The 21,570-nt window shown below is 42.6% G+C and overlaps 1 protein-coding gene across 1 annotated transcript in view; it reads left to right on the forward strand.

Annotated features, from left to right (window-relative positions):
• The window catches only part of Nubpl (NUBP iron-sulfur cluster assembly factor, mitochondrial), a 205,288-nt gene that overhangs the window by 171,018 nt on the left and 12,700 nt on the right, over nucleotides 1-21,570 (forward strand). Inside the window, exon 8 of the mRNA XM_059279866.1 lies at nucleotides 6,536-6,621. Coding sequence (XP_059135849.1) covers nucleotides 6,536-6,621 — 86 coding nt within the window. The remainder of the gene's footprint in view (nucleotides 1-6,535; nucleotides 6,622-21,570) is intronic.

Raw genomic sequence — 21,570 nt, forward strand, 5'->3', positions numbered from 1 at the left:
AAGTGAATAGAGGTTCTTCATGACATCCCAAGAGAGTCTCTTAACCTCCCAAATAGTCACAATCTGGTTACTTCTGCTGACGTTTCCTTGTGGTCAGTAGAGGGAGCACAAGCTTCCTACCAGCTCCTCCATCAGAGATTGGAAGTGACATCACTAGTGATGGCCTCCTGCAGGGAGTTCGAGGCTCCACCTTACTGCCTCATGGGTTATGAGCTATAAAGAAATTAAAGAGTGTCAAGTAGAAAGTTGAGAACTGCAAAGATAGAATGCATCATCAAATTTAGAGGTCATATTTTAAGCTGTGAGATAAATCACAAGGAAAATTGGCATAATTCCTTTAAAATTTAATTTTTGGATGATAATGTGTAGATTAAGGACTAAAATGCCGTTTTATTGGAAGCTTTGTTTATGTTGCATTTCTCCTAAGTTCTGAATATTATTAGAGGACTATTTGAAATGGTGGCTTATATGAAATGATAAAAATTTTGGAATAAGAGAGGATATGTCTATGTAAGGACCAAGATGATTGCCCCTAAGCTGTGTTGGAATTAAGGATTTAGTTATTTAAAAACAAAACAAAACAAAAAAAACCCAGTGTATACTTTTGTTTTTAAAAAAAAGATATTATACCAAAATATCTTTGATAAACCTGGCTGGTAGTTTCTGTGGCATATTACATGCTAGATGAGGATTTGGTAGCATGAAAAATGATTGCTATCCTTGTAAAAAAAAAAAAGTTATCAATTACTAGCTGGGCGGTGGTGGTACACGCATTTAATCCCAGCACGCAGGAGACAAAGCCAGGCGGATCTTTATGAGTTCGAGGCCCACCTGATCTACAGAGCAAGATCCAGGACAGACACCAAAACTACAGAGAGAGACCCTGTCTCAAAAAACCAAAAAAAAAAAAAAAAAAAAAAAAAAAAAAGAAAGAAAAAGAAAAATTATCAATTACAGTTAAGTGACACTATTCTAGGTATAAAGAAACTCAGATAGAATGGATGCTAATGAAGTTAGAGTTAAATCTCTTTAATCTTTCTCTAGACTCTTACAGCTATCAAAATAATGCCACTGCACATTTTTAAATCCCCTTTATATTCTTTTTTTAAAAAATGAAACTGCTTCTTTGAGTTAAATAGGGCCAGTTTAAATATGTTCATTTTATACACTGAGGTCTAGTGAGTTTCAGTGAGTTAGTTAATCAGAGTTATAGAACATGTTAACAAAACCAGAATTCAGAGCTCTTGACGTCTGGCTTAAAGAGTTACTAAAATTTCATGCTGTTCCAATGTAAGATAGATGATTTTGAAAATAAGGGAAGTTTTTCAGATCAGCAGTCTTTTGTTAAGTGCCTGTTTTGTTTAGGGTATTTTGTTATTAATTTTGGGTGATAAAAAAAATTAAAATAAATAGAATTGATTGTGACATTAGTCTGCTTCCATTGTTGTATCAAAATGCACAAGCCTCTGGCCAGGTGGTGGTGGCACATACCTTTAATCCCAGCACTTGGGAGGCAGAGCCAGGTGGATCTCTGTGAGTTGGAGGCCAGCCTGGTCTACAGAGTGAGATCCAGGAAAGGCGCAAAGCTACACAGAGAAACCCTGTCTCGAAAAACAAAACAAAACAAACAAACAAAAATACCCAAAGTGCACAAGACTTTATAAAGAAAAGGGTTTATTTAACTCATGATTTGAGAATCTAAAAGCCCAAGCTTAGGTATCCCCATCAATTGGCCTCTGATGAGGGCTCCCTTGGCAACGTTACCGTGTGCTCGCAGGCATCATGCCAGGAGCTTATGCAAAAGTAGGGATTTAATCATCAGATAGGAAACTAGAAATTCAGGGGCCTGCCTCTGTGATAACAACTACTTCTCACGGGCCTCGTGAGGCACCACAGGAAAGAACTACCTTAAGCCCTCTAAGGACAGTTCCCTCGCCGCCTCCCACAGGGCTCTCCCCTGCCCCTTTAAATAATTTTATTTGACTGAGAATTTCATAGGTGAGCAATACACTCCCACCCCTCCTCCCTCCAGTTCCTCGTGTCCCCATTCATGATCTCTTCTTTAATTATTACTGTTACATGTATGTACATACGTGTATGTATACATACACATGTGCACACATGTGTATAACCTGCTGAGTCCATTAGCTTTGCTTGCATCATGCACCTATGTCCAGGGCTGACCACGTGGGATTGGTGACCTATGCGGAAGCTCATCCCTGGAGGAGGCTGTGTTTCTCAACAAGAGCTGACCTCTGCAGCTCCTCGTTCATGGGTGGGACCATGTGGAATCTCCCCTGTCGGTGCTGGGCTGTTAGTTGGTGTCATCTTTTTTGCTCTGTGGAGCCACATTATTGCATGTTCACGGGCACTGCTGCCCTGTCATATACAGAAGACACTATCTCACAGCAGACATCCTGCTCTTCTGGCTTTTAGACCCTCTCCGCCCCTCATTGTGACTTTCCCTGAGCCTTAGGTACAGAGTTATGTTGCACTCTTCAGTAACTTATTCTCTGCACAGTGGCCAGTTGTGGATCTCTCTAATAGTCTCCATTTATTGCAAAATAAGAACCTTCTTTGGTGGAGAGTGAGAGCTACATGTATTTGTGGATATAAGGATAAGTATTTAGAATACAGTTGGAAATTATCTTATTTCAGGAAAATGGCAGTAGTAGACTCTCTTCTCAGGTCTCTGACCTCTCTAGCCATGGGTAATTGGCGAGGTTTATAGTACCAGATATGATTTCCCTCCTATTGAGTGGGCTTTAAGTCCAATTAGACAGGTTTTGGTTACCCCAGAGATAAAGGACTACTATTGTACTAATGTATACCTTGCCAATCCAGTTATTTTTGTGGTTGGTCTGTGTCACCAGTTGAATAGGACTGTTGATCGCTTTTCTCCCTTGGCAATTGGCATAGCACCTTTGAATACTGTGAGGGCTCATCCTCAGGGAGAAGGCTTCCAGGTCAATTCCAGCTTGATTCTTCTGAGTTCTGTGTCTGAGTGTGCGGAGTCCTCAGCAATAGGTTCTACTTCTGGGAGGCAGTCGAGGACAACACCAATAGCCTATATTGGTTGGGGTGACTCTTGGAGTCCCTTGACCAACAACTCAAAGAGAAGTTTCCATGCATGGCTCTATTGTTAGATAGTCTTTGGCTCTTGGGGAAATTATCAGCCCTAGTGGCATAACTTCATTTAAATTACTTATATACGTATACACATGGTCCTAGTTAGGTATTACTCTTGCTGTGATAAGACATTTTGGCCAAAATCAAATTGGGGAGGAAAGGGTTTGTTTCCATAGCACTGTTCATCATTGGAGAAAGTCAGGACAGGAAATCAAGCAGGGCTGAAACCTGGAGGTAGGAGCTGATTCAGAGGCCATGGAGGAATGCTGCTTATTGACTTGTTTCTAGTGATCATCCCAAGGTACTGGCATCTCCAAAGTGTACGTGTATTTACATATTAAATGTGTTTTTAAATAAACCTAAACTCACGTTTCCCTATTGCTTTTTCAATCACCCTAGGGTTCTTTTTTTCATTCCCCACCCCCGCTTGCCTAGCGATTCCCTCCATCCACTGCCTCCAGATAAAGTCCCCCACCCATTTTTCCACTTCCCCTTCATATCTTTAGATTTGAGTATGTAACCACAAAAAGCAGGAGAGTAGGATCAGAACCCTACCTTTTAAAGGTCCTGTCACCTCAGTACCACCACACTGAGGACCAAGGCTCCAATAACTCAGTCCTTAGCGGACAAACAGACCATAAACACATGAATCCGTGTTATGCAATGAGATGCAGATGGTAGACAAGAATGGTTGAGCAAGAATGCATTTATGTCCTGTGACTAGAGTTGGGAGCATTTTTTAGAACTAATGCAATAAAGAACCCCCTGCATAGTTGTTTATTGTGAGGGAGAAGGTTGGGAGGAAATAGTCAACAAAGCTCCTTGTTCCTGTATGAGGAGAATGATCTGAGATCAGCCTGAGATGAAGGAGGGGCAGTACTTCCACTGAGTAAGATAACCTGAGCAGTGACCTTGAACAGGGACTGGGTTTAGAAATACAATTAGGAGCCAATGCAGTCATAGGAGACCTTGGAAACTGTCTAATACATACACCAGTTTACAGTCAAGGAATCTGAAACCTGGGGTCTTTCTGAGTTTCTTGCCCAAGATTAGTCACAGCTAGATGGGGCCAGAGCTAGGATTAATTTCTTCCACATGACTGAATATGAAAATATATTTATAACAGAATTGAGATGGTGGCAGATTTTGGAAATACTTTGTATGTGTAGAGAATAATTTTGCAGAGATGTGATTCATCATCTTAAAAGAAAAGAACTATTGACTAGCTTTTAGTTTGTTAAGCAGAGAAATTAAGAAAAGAAAGCTGGAGCCATTCATGATGATCTGTCTAATGGCACAAGGAAATTACCTTTCTGGCAACTTCTGAAACATTTTATTAATAGTAATAAACATAGTAGTGATGATATTAACAGCAAGTATCTCTCATTGGATGCAAGGCATCATCATATCAGACATTTGTGTCTAGTGTTACTGTGCAGGTGTTACTGTGCCACTTTGTGGGTGAAGAAACAGAAGTCCACATAGGTTGAGTGATTCCATGTTCACGCAGCCCATCAGCTGTGGGATCAGACTTTGAATCCTTATGTATTTGAGTCTCAAGCTTCAGTAATGGCTAAGAACTCTCCTTCTAAAGTTTCCTCTAGAATAAACAAACAGACAAACAAACAAACAGAACGTTTAACAAAGAAGTGCAACTGAAAGTAAAAAAAAAAAAAGAATGAAATCCAAAGTATTGACGTTAATGAATCTCAAACTTCAGTAATGGCTAAGAGATCTCCTTGTAAAGTTTCCTCTAAGTTAAACAAACAAATGTAGATGAGCAGTCTTATTAAATAAGAAACACAGAGCCAAATTCAGAGTTAAAAGCCCAAGAGGTCAGAGCAGTAGTAAATAAAACACTGATTGGCCAGTAGCCAGGCAGGAAGTATAGGCGGGACAAGCCGAGAAGAGAATTCTGGGGAAGTGGAAGGCTGAGGCAGAGAGATGCTGCCAGCCGCCGCCATGACAAGCGAGGTGTAAGGTACCGGTAAGCCACAAGCCATGTGGCAGCTTATAGATGAATAGAAATGGGTTAATTTAAGATAGAAGAACTAGATAACAAGAAGCCTGCCACGGCCATACGGTTTATAATCAATATAAGTCTCTGTGTTTACTTAGTTGGGTCTAAGCGGCTGTGGGACTGGCGGGTGAGAGAGATTTGTCCTGACCCTGGGCCAGGAAGGACCAGAAAACTCTAGCTACAAACAAACAAACAAACAAACAAATAAGATGTTTAGCAAAGAAGTGCAACCAAAAATTTTTTAAAAATCAATGAAATCCAAAGTATTGACATTAATGTGAAAGATAAAGATTTTGATGAGCTTCCTGTTGAAGTGCCGTGAGATCTCGCTTGTTCTAGCTTGGTATGCCTGTCTTCCCACGTGTGTGCTGTGGTCACTTGGGCCCCCTGCCACTTTTCCCTTACCTAGCATCTCCCACTAGACCTTCAGACAGTACTCTGTGACACTGTTTGAACTTACTTCATCTAATCAGATATTTATTGCTAATCCTGCCTCTGTTTTCATTTGCTTTGATAGACTGTCCTTCTAGCCTCTGAAATGTCCTGTTTCTGTGTAGTTATAAGCTGATGGTCACATGTGATCTGTAATATCCTCATTATTGGAGTATCTAGAAGAAACCACAGAATTCAAGAAGGTCTCAGAGTCTGTTAATCATACTAGACCTTCGTTGTTTCTACTTAATGAAGATCAGTCCTGCATTTCCCCCTGAACACTATCCCAGGGCCATCTGCCTGGGCAGGGTAATAGTGGGGACCCAAAACACCTCTTTGCTATCACTCAGTGCAGACTCCATTTAAGCCTGGCGAGTCTTTATCCGTATTTCTACCCTAGCCCTTGGCTTTACACCCTCCCCCAAACCATTTACCACAGTGCGAGTGTTTCAGAATATCAACTTTTGAACTCAGCTTAGGAATGACCTCTTTCTGAACCCCTTCGCTATTGTTTCTCCTTGTCTTCCACTTCTCCACACTACACATCGTCCTCACCACCCTCTCTTCCTGGGAGTGCTCCTTCTTGTCCCTCTGTTAGAACTTCATGGCCTCATGCCCCTCTTCTGTTACAGTGCTTGGTACTGTATGTGACAATCCTCATTCTCTCTGGCTTGCCATTAGACCCCTGCTTCTGGGCAGCAAGACTGGCCCAGTACACGTCTCACGAACACGTGTTTGAATGGGAAGAGGTTGCAATGCTCTGGCTGACTTCAGAAGCCAGGAGTCAAGGGCAGGAAAGGGAAAGTAGACACCATTTTATTGGCTTGTGTCAAACTTGTGTGTACTGGTCAGGTATCACAGCAGACTCTGTGAACATGTGAATAAAATCATGTTGGAAGCAAGCTTTCTCTCAAGGATTAAAATATAGCGTTGCTGTGTTTCCCTTTCGGTCAGGTGCTGTGATCGTCTCCACACCTCAGGACATTGCGCTGACGGATGCCCGCAAGGGTGCAGAGATGTTTCGAAAGGTCCACGTGCCCGTAAGCATTGACACCCTCACTGGTAAAAGTAGGAGGCTCGTCTAGCCCAAGAACCAAGCCATTAACAAAGCAGCATCCGAGTTTTAGTTGAACCTTTTGTAGAACTTCATGAGGCTGCTGGTTGATCTTTCCCGTTCCTGTAAAACGTACTTAAGGCTACATAAGTGTCCAGACATGATGCTGAGCAGGAAGAATTGTGAAGCAGGGTTCCAGGATTGTAGGCTTTCTAAAGAGCTCTGTTCTCCAAATGCTGCCAGAGTCACGTGAGCGTCTCAGGCAATGCTTTCCTGATAGACTGGACACCTGTGGGCAAGAAGGTGGAAGGGAGCTCCTTTTCCTCCAGCCGCCTACGTTTTAACTCTCCATAGCCCACGTTCTTCTAGGGAGTGTTTCCGGATAGTCTGTACATGACCAAATAATGTAAGAATGTAATAAAAATAGACAAAGAATAATTAAGATCAGATGGAGCCCAAAGTCAGCAAACAAATTGCGTGCCATTAAGGAACTTAAATATGCTATGAATTTTCTAGCAGCCAAAGGAAGAAACACATGCTACCAATTAAGACACTGTCCATTTGCACGTAGTTAAGACAAGCTGCTTGCTCGAGAGAGCCACTACTGAGACCAGACACAGACTTTCACTAGATTCTTGTGAGGAAGAAACGATATATTAAACACACTCCTCTTCCTTACTGTAAGGAAAAGGGTCTCCCTTCTAGGGTGCCTCCCCAAAAGCCCTGGAGGAGTACCCGAGGTCAGTTAGAACAAGACCTCTGTGTTGCTTCTGTCCACGTGGCTCCCCAAGTACTTTTTAGATCTAACAGAAACAAGGCCTTTAAAACTCTGGTCTCAGTGGGTAAAGTACTCACTGTGCCTGCCTGATCACCTGAGTTCAATCCCCAGAACCCGGTAAAGGTGAAAGGAGAGAACCGACTCAGAGATTTCCCCTCTGACCTCCACATGTGCATCATGCAGTACACGCCTGTGCTCACATTCATACACAATAATACTCAATAACAATTTATAGAAACTCAGGCCCGTGTATTATCTTCACAGTTCTCATAATTCTCTAAGCTGCCTGCTCTCCACCACAAGCTGTGTTATAGTTTTGTTTGTTCGGGTATGGAGAGACCTCACAACTTTCCTCAAATTCTTCAGTGAGACCATGACACAGGAAACAGTTCAGGGACACTTTCTTAAGTGTTTTTCTCTGAGAGGACCCTTGAAAGTTGAAGACGGTATGCATGGAAGAGGGAAGGTGACCTTCCCCGCAGTGTGTCTACTCCCATGCCAGCTGGAGTGGAGCTGTGCACCCTGACTAGACAAAAGGCCTCTGCTGAGAGGGAAGGAGCCTGTAAGGGACGTGCCTGACTGCTTTCTCTCCAGGTCACCGCGGCTGTTTTCACTGGCGGACCCAAACATGGGACCAGTCAGTTTAGAGCCAGGGTTCTATGCTCTGAAACTTAGCTGGGAAGAAATGTAAGGCAATGAAAACCACATGGCCACTGCAGACAGAAAACTTTCTCTGTTGCCTGTGTTTAGAGCGGTGTGACTTTGTACTGTCCTCCAGGACGGACTAGATAAAGTAATGGCGGTGCAGGTCACTGAGTAGTGTGAGATTAAAATATTAAGTGGCGAAGAGACAAGCAGCCTCCTACCAAAATTGATGGCACCAAGTTAACAAGTGATCTGTAATCCTCCCTGGCAGAAAGTAGGTAGCAGGACCATCGGCCTGTTACGATCACTTCAGGGTCCAGGTGCTAGGCCTCTGCCTGCCTGCATGTGACTGCTGGGGTGAAGGTAGAGACATACGCCTACCACACTCAACTTGAGCAATTCCTTGAAGGAAATTGGTTTTCAAAGAGCAGGAATCAGATTTTCTCTCTCGTTTCCCCTCAGAAATGATCATTTTTATAGTAGCAGGTCATTTCAACTATCACTGTCATTTGAGATGGTAGTGGCTGTGGGTCGGGCCCGTCCTGGACTCTGTTTATTCCAAGTCTGATGACCATAGCTGCCACATTCAGCATGTAGACTTTTAGTTCAGGTGTTATTGTCCTCTGATGCCTGTGACACTTCTTGACCTATAAATAATGAAGAAAACAGTCTCATATGTTGTGATGGAATTCTTCCCCCCTGGTCTCCAAGACAGAGAGTAGGCCAGATAATTCCTACAGAACAGAACGGGGGGGGGGGGGGGGGAGAGAAGCCGGTCACTGAGCTCAGGCTGGGATATTGCTGGCTAGATGCCACGTAAGGGTAAAAGTTGAGGATGGTAACAAGGGAATATCACCAGGAAGTGAGGGGTAGTGGGCTGAGTGGGCGCATAGGGCTGCATCCAGGGTTAATGAAAAGAGGAAGCAGCTGTTTGAGGTCACACCCGTGATGTTAAGATTGTAGAGTTAGGGCAGTTCTGGGTCCTGACAGGGCCAGGATGTGGTCATGGGTGTGTTGGGACTAAATGGCATAGAAATGAAGGTCACCGGGGCTGCATGTTCTGTGGCTGTTTCCAAGATGGAATTACTCGTCCCTCCCTCTGGCATTTTGGACATCTGCCTGCTGTATCTCTACGACAACAGCCCTCTTTTCATGCCCTGATTTTAATCATTTGTCCTCTATGCTGCAAAAACAATTTAAAACAGGTAGAATGTCTTAATCATCTCATAAACCCAAGGAACAGCATATGTGTACTGTAGTAAGGCTCACAGTGAACGAGAACTTGCCAGCCCTGAGCACTGTGTGCAGCCTGACGGACATGGTACTGCTCCCCAGAAAAGTGGGTCTTGGTTATTGGTGAGAAGTGACTGTGACGACTTCGGAGAACCTGGTGGTTCTTAAAAGCCCCAGAGTCTAAGAAATGGCCAAGCGTTGGAAATTCAAACACATTCCATAAATGCAGGGGCGACGCTACACAGTTTATTCCACTGTCTTCCTTTTCCCTGGTTTTCAGTCTTGTTCTGTTTTCCTCCCTTTGAAGTACATTAGTTACCATGGAAACAGTGATGTCATTGGAATTCATTGGTATGGACAGAGTTTAGTGATGTCTGCAAGAACGTTTTGGAGTTCATTTAAGTGATTTCTTAACTCCATGCATAGCTTGGGAAAGGAGGAAAGAGATGAAGGATTAAATTCTGCTCTCTGCCTGAAATGATAAAAAACTGTGACAAATCTTTGATTATGGCAGGATTTGTAGGTAGAGTCTTTTTCAGACACATAAGAATATGTAGCCTTCTCCATTTTTAATAATGTGTAATTTGTCTATGGTTTCATTCTGACCCACTTTGTTACATCCTTTTCCAAGAGCACCTCATGTTCCCTGCTTCTGTTTTCCTGCCTGAATGTTTGGCCTCACAGGGATTTTCTTCCTTGGTCCTTTATTTGGGAGCTAGCACAGCTCCTGAAAAGTACCACAATGTGTGTTTACTCTCTTATTTCTTAGTTACATAAGGGCTTATAGAACTTTAATTCAGCAAACAGTTGTTAATTGACGTGTTCCATGAGTCCGTTTTTGCTGATACTTGGTGTTCTTTATGATGAAGCATTGTGTTCTAGTTTGCTTTCTGTTGCTGTGATAAATGCCATGACCAAGGGCAACGTGGGAGGAAATGGTTTGTTTCATCTCAAGCGTCACTCTCCAGCACTGAAGGAAGCCAAAGCAGAAACCGTGGAGAAATGATGCTTCCTGGCTTACTTTCCCTGGCCTGCTCAGCTGCCTTTCTTACACAGTCCAGGCCCGCCTGCCCAAGTCCACAGTGGGCTGGATGCTCCTGTATCAGTTGGTAATTCGTAATTACTCAGCTGAGGTTTCCTCTTCCCCGGTGACTCTAGCTCATGTCAGGTTGACTTTTGCTGACCTGCACGGACTGAGTGTGTGATGACCTCAGAAAGAAAAGCAGTGCCTTTCGCTGAGTACTTTTGACCCACTGATTAGCTGTGATGTGGGAGGGGCCCTACATTCTGAGAATAAGAACATTTCTCCTCTGGGCCAGCGGGGCTGGTGTTGGGCTAGCCTTTATTTGATTTGCTTCTTCTCATAGTTCTGTAATTCCGGACATGGTGGCCTGTTGCCTGATGAAGTCATTTCCATCTTGGGGAACCCATGTTTATTTTTCAGATTTCAGCTCAGGAGTTACTTGCCCTAGTTTTTTTTTTTTTTTTTTGGTTTGGTTTTTTTTTTTTTCTCCTTTTAATAGACCACATAAAGTTAATGATGCTTACTGCCAACTCCTTATACACATGTCCAGTTCGCCTCTCACCCCATTACAGGTTTATCTGTCTGTCTTCACAGAACAAACCTGCCTTAACCATCCTGCCCAGCTCAGCCACCTGGCACACAGACATACTGTCACTGCGACCCAGGGTAGATGCCATCTCCTGCCCACTGTTCATCCTCCCCTGTACATAGGTGACTCTGCCCTTTTCTCTGTCACAGTCACCTTGGTGTTCCACTTCTGCAGCATTCCTGCATCCCACGTGTCCTCAGAGTCTTCGGATGCCGCTTCCCACCTGAGCTCACTTTACCCTCACTTTTCACTTAGGAAATCTCTTTTCATCCTTAGGGACCCAGACTAAACAAACGGACTTTTCTCTTAGACTTGATGTAGCACTGTTAACTAGGAGAGCTCCTCCTGTCCATGGTTTCATGTGTTCTTTCACCTTTCACATTTGCAGACCCACACTGAAAGCTCCGCCAATGGAGGGACCACCAGCCTTGGTCTGTGTCTAAACCTGCAGGGGCTTACTAAATATGTACTAGATGAATGATCTGGGGAGGATCTTTCTTATTAGGTCTAGGGATACTGAGTCTATGTCTAAACCTGTAGCTGCTTACTTAATAGATAGTAGATGAATGATCGGGGGAGGATCTTTCTTATTAGGTCTAGGGATACTGAGTCTATGTCTAAACCTGTAGCTGCTTACTTAATAGATAGTAGATGAATGATCGGGGGAGGATCTTTCTTATTAGGTCTAGGGATACTGAGTCTATGTCTAAACCTGTAGCTGCTTACTTAATAGATAGTAGATGAATGATCGGGGGAGGATCTTTCTTATTAGGTCTAGGGATACTGAGTCTGAAAACTCAGGCAATACAGCAGTGTTGAGGATTGTTCAGTTGGTCTGTAACTGAGATCTGGACTTTACTTATGAAGGGAGCCCATTAAAAAGCTGGCCAAGAAGTAGATGCACCTAGGACGGAGCTTTAGCATGTTTTCATCTGCTAGAGATTACTAGGAAGGACAGGGTCCAAGAGCGCATGGAGCAGAAAGGAAGTAGCGGAATGGTCAGAGGTGTCACAGTACAATGTGATGTACCGTTGGTCATGAATCAGTACAGAAAAAGATAAAGCCAAAGGTATTACAGAGCATCGGCCTAAGTTCTTTTTTTTTTTTTTTTTTTTTTTGGTTTTTCGAGACAGGGTTTCTCTGTGTAGTTTTGCGCCTTTCCTGGAACTCACTTGGTAGTCCAGGCTGGCCTCGAACTCACAGAGATCCGCCTGTCTCTGCCTCCCGAGTGCTGGGATTAAAGGCGTGCGCCACCACCGCCCGGCCGGCCTAAGTTCTTAAGAGAAACCCTCATTTCCTGACATTGACAGTTATAAACACACATCCATGTGCCTTTCTAGGGGATCGTCGTGTGAAACACACTGGCGGGGTGATGGACAGTCAGAGCCTGATCCTGAATAGTGACAGTGAAAGGAGGACCTCACATATTGGAGGAGGATTGGCAGGCTTGGAGTTGACTGACTAGGGGTTCAAACCAACAAGCAGAAGTCAAAGGAACTTGGGGAGTTAACTTTCCGTTAATACATCTACCAGGCGCTGATTTTCTGCTCAGCGTGACAATGAAGTAGTTTTACTCTCTGTGTGTTAAGTGGTCTCAGTCCCACCTGTTTCCCCTTCCATGATGCTGTAGTTTGGATGTGGCTTGTCCATCCGAGGGCCCTGTACCAGTTGGCTTGGTTTTCGGGGTGGTGGTGGGACCTCTAAGAGGCGGTGCCTTTGTTAGGTCACTAGGGCCATGTTCTCAGAAGAGACTATGGGACCAGTTAATTATAAGAGTAAGTAAAACCCAAATCACCCTCTGGCTTTCTGCTTTCAGATATGATGTCCCCCTTTCTATAAGCTCCTTCCATATGCCGTGAGATATTCATGACCATGTCCTATAATTTCGAAACTGTGAGCACAAAGTCTCTTTATTTATCATTAGATACTTTGTTATAGCAATAAAAAACCAGAAAAATACAGATGTACTTAAAGAAGTATTGCCCCAAAGTAGATGTATAAGTTTGCACTCCCACCAGCAATGGAGGAGTGTTCCCCTTGCTCCACATCCTCTCCAGCATGAGCTGTCATTTGTGTTTTTGTTCTTAGCCATTCTGATAGGTGTAAGATGGGATCTCAGAGTCATTTTGATTTGCATTTCTCTGATAGATAAGGATGTTGAACATCTCCTTAAGTGTTTCTCAGCTGTTTGAGATTGTTCTTTTGAGAATTCTCTGTTTAGCTCTGTAAATAATAATCCATTTATAATTGGATTATTTGGTTTGTTGATATCTAGTTTCTTGAGTTCTTTATATGTTTTAGAAGTCAGCCCTCTGTTGGATGTGGAGTTGGTGAAAATCTTTTCCCATTCTGTAGACTGAGCAGTGGTTTCTCAAAAAATTGGGAATCAATCTTCCTGAAGACTTAGCTCTTCCACTCTTGGCCATATACCCAAAGGATGCTCAATCATACCACAAGGATACTTGTTCAACTATGTTTATAGCAGCTTTATTTGTAATAGCCAGAGCCTGGAAACAACCTAGATGTCCCTCAACTGAGGAATGGATATAAAAAAAAAATGTGGTACATTTACACAATGGAGTATTACTCAGCTGTTAAAAACAAGGACACCAGAAAATTTGAAGGCAAATGAATGGGGACCTAGAAAAATTCATCCCAAGTGAGGTAACCCAGACTGAGAAAGATAAAACATCATATGTACTCACTCATAAGTGGATACTAGCTGTAAAATAAAGGATAACTATGCTACAATCCACAGACTAGGGAGTCTTGGTAATAAGGAGAGTTCATGGGGGGAATGCCCAGATCTTCCTGGGAAGGGAAAATAGAAGAGATTTCATGAGTAGACTGAGGGCGGTTAGGGATGGGAACATGAGCGATCAGGTTGTGGGTATAGAGGGGGAATACTGAAAAGTACTAAAAGAGACTACTAGAAAGGGGGTACATTTTGGAGTCAGGTAAAAATGTGGCTCAAGGGAATCTCCCAGGAATCCACAAGGATGACCCCAGCTAAGAGTCCTAGTAATAGCAGATACATAACCTGAACTGGCCATCTCCTATGACCAGATTGGTACCTTGCCCAATTGTCATCGGAGAGGCTTCATCCAGCAACTAATGGAAACAGATGCAGACCCACACCCAAATATTAGGCAGAATTTGGGGAACCCTGCAGGAGATGGGGAGAAGCGATTGTAAGAGCCAGAGGGGTCAAGGACACCACAAGAAAACCCACAGAATAAACTAACCTGGGCTCACAGGGGCTCACAGAGACTGAACTGACAACCAGGGAACCTGCATGAGACTGACCTAGACCCTCTGCATATGTGTTACAGTTGTGTAGCTTGGTGTTCTTGTGGGACTCCTAACAGTGGGAACAGGGGCTGTCTACAACTCTTTTACATGCCTTTGGAACCCTACTCCTCATACTGGGTCACCTGGCCCAGCCTTAATACGTGGGGAGGTGCTTACTCTTACTACAACTTAATATGCCAGGTTTTGTTGATACTCATGGGAGACCTGACCTTTCCTGAACAGAAATGGAGGAATAAATTGGGGGATGGGAACAGAGAGGGGAGGGGAAACTGGGGCTGGGATGTAAAATAAATAAATTTGTATGTATATAAAAAGAAGTTATTGCCTCAAAGAGGACCTTGCATCACACTGTTTAAGTTCTCTTGAGCAATACATGTTGACGACTTTGAGTATATTGTATCACCCATGACTTCCTTTTGACAGTAAGGAATTTTACCACTTTTTAGAAAAATGACTTTTACCCTTTGTAAAAATATACCAGTAATAATAAAATAAAACATAGTGCATCTTAGCCATAATTTCAGCTTAGAGAATAGATGCAGACTCATCTTTGTCTTTCCTCCAGGTCTCTTGGAAGTTTTCATGTGCTGTAAGCTAAAGGCCCTTTCTAAGTCAGTTAATGAATTAGGCTCATCTTACCCTCACAACACCCCTGGAGGAAGGGGACATCATTTCCCCCATTTTACAGGGAATCATACGTGGATTTGTCCATCTGTTTAGTGAGGCACTGAGCTCCACTAGGCACCCCCCGAGCAGTCTGTTCTTTCCTGGGCTCACAGTCTCCCCTGTGATGTGCAGCCAACCTGGAACTGAGGTTGGTGCTGTGGACGTCCTGGAATATCTAGGATATCAGAGACATTCTGGGAGTCTAGCATTTGCTTATCCTTGAGCTCCACTTGTTCAAGTAAGGAAGAGAAAGTAGAGGAAACGGGAACAGAGTGGGCTGCAGCCATGGACCCTTAGGTTCAGACGACAGCCAAGAGACAGACGGACACTAAGAGAAAGGCAGCCATGACCACGACCTTTGAGGAGCCTGAGGCTTTCCAGCGGTCCTAAGTGCCAAGGAGGATGAGAATCGGCCCTCTGTAACAATGCCTTTAATTATTATGTTAAATTGCTCTACTAAACCGTATTGACTTATCGTCATCCAAGGCCACTTGCCTCCATGAGTAAAGTCCCCTAGTCCATTTACTTGTCACCCTGTTCCCACATACAAATCCGTGGCCTGGACTGAATCTTAGCTTTGTAATTTATTATGTGACCTAGAGCAGATAATTCAGCATCAGGTTTCTCATCCATGAAACAGGGGCAGTAATCCCCACCCCAGCGGTCATAACGGCAGTTGAATAAGATCGTGTATCCAGTACTTGGCATAACGTAGTGTGTAGTACTATGATTCGTGGCTCTGACTGTTACTGTTTCCGCGGCAGACTTCAGAAACCAGTATAAATCCTTGTAGAGACTTAAGGATGCAAGATCTTGAAAAGTTGTCGCTCGTGGGCTGTGGCTACTTCTCTGGTCCCTGAGAGGTGTGTAGACACAGGCATCTCCATCCATTCTTTCCATATCAGACTTTTTGTAAAGGAAAAAAAGCAAGATCACCCATCTCATTTTTAAAATTATTCAGAAAAAACAAGACAAAAAAAATTTTAGTATCTGTACACATGCTTCAGATAGACCGAACTCAGGCGCAGGGCCAATGGAGAGCAGAAAAGCACTTACAAATCTAGTCTGTTTCCATTACCACTATGCATTTCTCTCCTTACCAGTGTGCTGCCCCTTCCCCCCCCCACGCTGTTTCTTAAAACATGCCTTTTAATGCCTGTGACAGGTTCCAGCCAGCATTTAACCTGATTGTAACCTTGAGAAACTGGATTATACAGTGACCTGACAGTCTTACTTGTTGCTTACCTAAATCAGAGTTCAAATGGAGAAAAGAACTTAAAATTATGAGCCTGCTTAATTCAGTCCATTTAGACACAAAACTCCAATATTCAGAGCAATGTTGATATTTCAAGAGAGTCAATTTTAAAATGTTAATAAAAGAAGTAGCATTCCGAGCCAGTGATGGATAGGAATTATGCAGGAATAACATGTAAAATGGGGGTGGTGGCTGAGGGTAGTCAGCCATGTAATATTTGCTTTCTTCCAGTAAAACTAGCTGAGGTAAGAAGGAAAAAAGGAGCTTATACTTTGATGAGGCATTAAACATGATTGAGCGTCCTTACAGCTGCAGCTCCCTGGCATTATGTAAATGAAGCTAGCACAGAGCTGCTGTTTTAATGTGTCTGTTGTCAAAGGACACACACAGCAGCTCTACAATAAACATAAACAGCTTAGCAATGTCTAAAGCACTCACAAGGTGGGAGGAGGCTCTTTTGTTTTAGCGTGGATCATGTAGACATCAGTTATTTCCTATTTAGGAGGAGAGTCTCTGTGAACAAAATTGGAATATGGATGTTCGAGATTCTTCCATTCCAGACCTCAGTGGCTGGAGGATGCTCTCACGTCAGAAAGTACAGTGGCTTCTAAGCTCCTTACTCACACTGTCCCTGCAGGCTTTCCCATAACTAACCCTGTTCTAAACGGTCATTTGTCATGCAGTCTGCATTTGTTAATAATGGATTTCTCCTTTTTAATTATTTAAAGAGAAAATTTATGACATATATATGACAAACCGTGCATCTAGTATTCATATATATACACATAAATAACGTATGTATGTATATGTATACACATAAATGACTGGAGAGAATTGCTACCACGGAGTTTTCCTCTGACCTCCATGTATGACCACAGCACACATGCACACACACAATGACAACAATCATTAATAGTAAATCTAAACAATTAATTAAAATACTTATAATAAACCTCAGAACCCAGTAACATATTTTTGTACATCTTTGTACATTCAACATTAGATAGAATGACTTTCCAAAGTACACTCATGGTCAGACATTATCTAGGGTAGCAATGTCCAATGGAAATAGAAAGTAAGCTTTAAATATAAATTTAAAATTTGAGGTAGCTATATTTTTAATGTAAAAATAAGACAAAACAGATAAAGTTAAATTTATATTTACATTAAAAATATAATTTTGATATGAAATCCATTTAAAAAATTATAAAAAGTTATCCAAAGGATTTTTAATTTTTTTTTTGTATGTACACAAACAAGTGCATAATGAGGCTGGGGAATTCGTATTCCATGCCGCCTGTGTGAATATCGGAGAACCACTTTGTGGAGCTGGCCCTCTCTTCCCATCTTTGTGTTCTGAGACTCACACTCAGGTTGTCAGGCTTGCCTTTACCCACTGAGCCACCTTGCCACCCTTCCCCCAGGAATTGTTACTGTTCAGTAAGAAAAAAATAATAGTTTGCAAAAGCAGGCAGAATGCCTGAATAGGCACATTGTGGCAGCTGACATACACATGACCCAAAAACACTTACAATGTGCTCAGCTTCATCACAATTATGGCCATGCAAATTCAAACCACCGTGGGAATGATATCTAGGTATAATATAGTACTCAGACTTCAAAAAGGAAATGTAGAATCATTCATAGAAGCTAATTTATAATATCCAAGGCTTAGAAATAGCCCATATGTACAGTAATAGAAGAGTGGATTATAGAATGTTGGGGCTCCAGGGAAATGAATTACAAATAAATTACAAATAGATGAATCACATGGAAAGAAAAGAGCTTCATTGTATAACTCACTCCTGTAAAGTTCAAGATCAGATAAAATTAATTTACTGTATTAAAATCAGGTTTGTATGTTTCTTTGAGAACTATTCTCAGAGGTGCACAAGGAAACCTCTAGAGTCCTGCAGGTGTTTTTTTTCTTAACACAACCTTGGTAACATGAGTGTGCTTACTTCACAAGACTATACAGCTGTCCACTTCTGTCTGTGTACCTATGTGTGTGTACATGCTCATGGTATACTTTGATTCAAATCCTTAAAAACAAAGAACTTGTGGCCAGGCGGTGGTGGCGCACGCCTTTAATCCCAGTACTCGGGAGGCAGAGCCAGGTGGATCTCTGTGAGTCCAGGCCAGCCTGGGCTACCAAGTGAGTTCCAGGAAAGGCGCAAGGCTACACAGAGAAACCCTGTCTCGAAAAAAACAATAATAATAATAATAATAATAATAATAATAATAATAAATAACTTGTGAACCTAAGTTACAGAAATGTTTTCCATGTTCTTAATCCTCTGACTAAGTCATTGACAGCCTGAATTTTACTTAAACATGTCTCAATCTAGACCAGCTCCATCACCAGTGTTTAGTAACCACATGTGGCTGATGGCTACTTTATTGATGGGTTGCATACCCCCGTCCTTTTGGAGCTTCTCTGGGGTTAGATGTCTCAGGTATACACTGCAGTGTTATGTAAGAGTGGGAGACTGTCCCTCCCGGGAGCTCATAGTAATCTTACCCTACCTTCTTTCCTTTTATGGAAAATTTCCATTTGGAGCAGATGGTTTGTTTGTGGTAGTTCACAAACGTCTAATATATCATCATCTCGGTTATATGTTCTTAATGCTTTATTACCATTTTTTTCATGGTAAAGAGTTTTTAATTATGTGCATGGCAGGAAGCAATAGGGGCAACATGCACCTGAGTGTAGGTGCCCACAGAGGCCATAGGAGGGCACCTGATCCCCAGGAGCTGGAATTATAGGTGGTTGAGAGCCACCTGATGTGGGTGCTGGGAACCAAACTCAAATTCTGTGTAAAGCAGTGCCCATTCTTAATGACTGAGCATCTCTTCAGCCCTGTGAGTACCTCCTTCTTTGAAAACAACTTTTATTGAGCTAAACATGCCTATATAAATGGCACTATTGTGAGTGAATAGCTCAAGTAATTTTTATAAGATGAGCACACTTATTATTTGTATTCAAGAAACAGAGCACCTAAATGCCCTGAAATAAATATGCACATTTGATCAGTGATTTTAAACCAAAATATCAAGACTATGTAATGGAAAAGGACAGTCTCATTGATAGACGGTGTGGAGATAACTGGGAATCACATGAAAAGAATTAAATTAGACCCTGCCTCACACTTACACAAAAGCCAACTTCAAAAATAATCTAAAAGCATAATTATAAGACATGAGACTCTAAGGCTAGTAGAAGAAAACCCGAGAAAAGCTCTCCTGTGACCTTACTCGGGGCAGGGACTTTCTGGAGGTAACAGATGCAGAAATGAACAGATGACATCACATCAGTACAAGTAAGAAAGCATTCGACAGGACAGAGAGAAATCTGTGAAATGGATAAGTTTTCAAACTGTGTATTGATAAGGGTATCTTAGTTAGGATTTCTAATGCTGTAGTAAAACATGACCAAAAGCAACTTGGGGAGAAAAGTGTTTATTTCATCTTACACTTCCACATCATAGTCCAACATTGAACGAATTCAGGGAAAGACTTCAAAGCAAGAACAGAGGCAGTAACAGAAGCAGAAACCATGGAGGGATGATGCTTACTGGGTTACTCAGTTTGCTTTTTTTATACAACCCAGGACCACCTGCCCAGGGTTGGCACCACCCTCAGTGACCTGGACACCTCCCACATCGATCCTTAATCAAAAAAAAAAAATGCCCCACAGACTTGACTATAGGCTAATCTTAGGGAGGCATTTTCTCTATTAAAATTCCCTCTTCCCAGATAATCTAGTTTTGTGTCAAGTTGATAAAACCAATCAGCATAAGGGGCTATTATCCAAATTATGCAAAGAACTCAAAACCCAACTGTAAGGAAAAGAGTAAAAAAAAAATAAAAAAAAAAAGACATACAAATGACCGTCAGGTATATGAAAAATGTTCAACACCACTCATTGTCGGAAATGCAAAGGAAAACCACTGGAGCATCCTGGTCCTAGAGGATGCCGTACAAGAGATAAAGGACGGGATGCTGTACAAGAGGTAAAGGACAGGATGCCGTACAAGAGATGAAGGACGGGATGCCGTACAAGAGATAAAGGACAGGATGCCGTACAAGAGATAAAGGACAGGATGCCGTACAAGAGATAAAGGACAGGATGCCGTACAAGAGGTAAAGGACGGGATGGCGTACAAGAGATGAAGGACGGGATGCCGTGCAAGAGGTAATGACGAACCTGAGAGTAGAGGAAGGTCCTCCTGCACGTGGCTTGTGGAAATGTAAATTCCTACAGCATTGTGGAAGAATATAGAGCTGCTGAAATCTTTAAAGATTTTGTTTTTAATCATGTGTATATATGTTGGGGGTGGTATGCACATACAAGAGTACAGATGCCCATGGAGGCCAAAAGAGGGCATAGGGTGCGCTGGAGCTGGAGTTACAGGCAATTGACAGGGGTGTTGGGAACCAAACTCCAGTCCTCTGTAGGAGCAGTACTCCATCTTAATTGCTGAGCCATCTCTCCAGCCCTTTAAAATGATTTGTTCTATTAAGAGGAAAGCCATGTGATCCAGCAACCCTACTACTGCGCATATATCCTGTGGAACTAAAGTCAGCATGCCAAAGACATGCCTGCACTCTGAAGTTCCTTTCGGTATCATTCACAGAAGCCAGTATAAGGGACCAGTGTAAATGACCATCAACAGATGAGCAAATAAAGAATATTACTTGTGTACATAGTGGAATACTGTTCAGCCTTAAAAATCCTGTTGTTGCAACAATATAGATAAATCTGGAGGACACCATTTCAAGTAAAATCACCCAGGCACAGAAAGACAAATGCTTCATGATTTCAGTTTTATATAAAATCTAAAAGTGCTGAACTCACCGGGGAAGAGAATAAAATGGTGGCCGTCTGGGTTGGGAGTAGGCAGGGGTGGTCGCCTGGCCAGGGAAGATATTGGTCACAGGATGTAACACTTCAAAGGAGAACATTACGAGTAACCCAGGGCCTCCTGCCTTCCACTCACTCCCCACATGGAACGCAACTCGTAAAGCTGCGGTCTGGCCTGTCCGTGAGCTTTCTGTGACTGGGGTGATGCAGTGCTTGTCTTTATGAATCTAGAACAGTTTGCCTGGGTCATGATTGCAAAATTCACATAAGTGATTGATGGTGGCTGTGGTCCCTGATTCGCTGCCCTGTGGGGCATACAAGAATGTGCCTGTTTTACTCTTAATGAACATTTGGGTAGTTTTCCAACTGTTCTGCTGTGATTGTGTTTACATCTGTGATGGTTCGCTACCTGGAGTGTGCCATAGTCTAACTCAGTAGGTAGACACATGTAATATGAATCTTAAAAGGTCTTATAAACCCGGAGCCAGATATTGGGGTGAAAGCTGAAAGATCAGAGAAATAGAACAAGCCATAGCCAACCTCAGCTCACCAACTCCTCAGCCGATCCT

This window comes from Peromyscus eremicus, chromosome 14 (genome assembly GCF_949786415.1).
Source record: "Peromyscus eremicus chromosome 14, PerEre_H2_v1, whole genome shotgun sequence".
NCBI classification, from domain to species: domain Eukaryota; kingdom Metazoa; phylum Chordata; class Mammalia; order Rodentia; family Cricetidae; genus Peromyscus; species Peromyscus eremicus.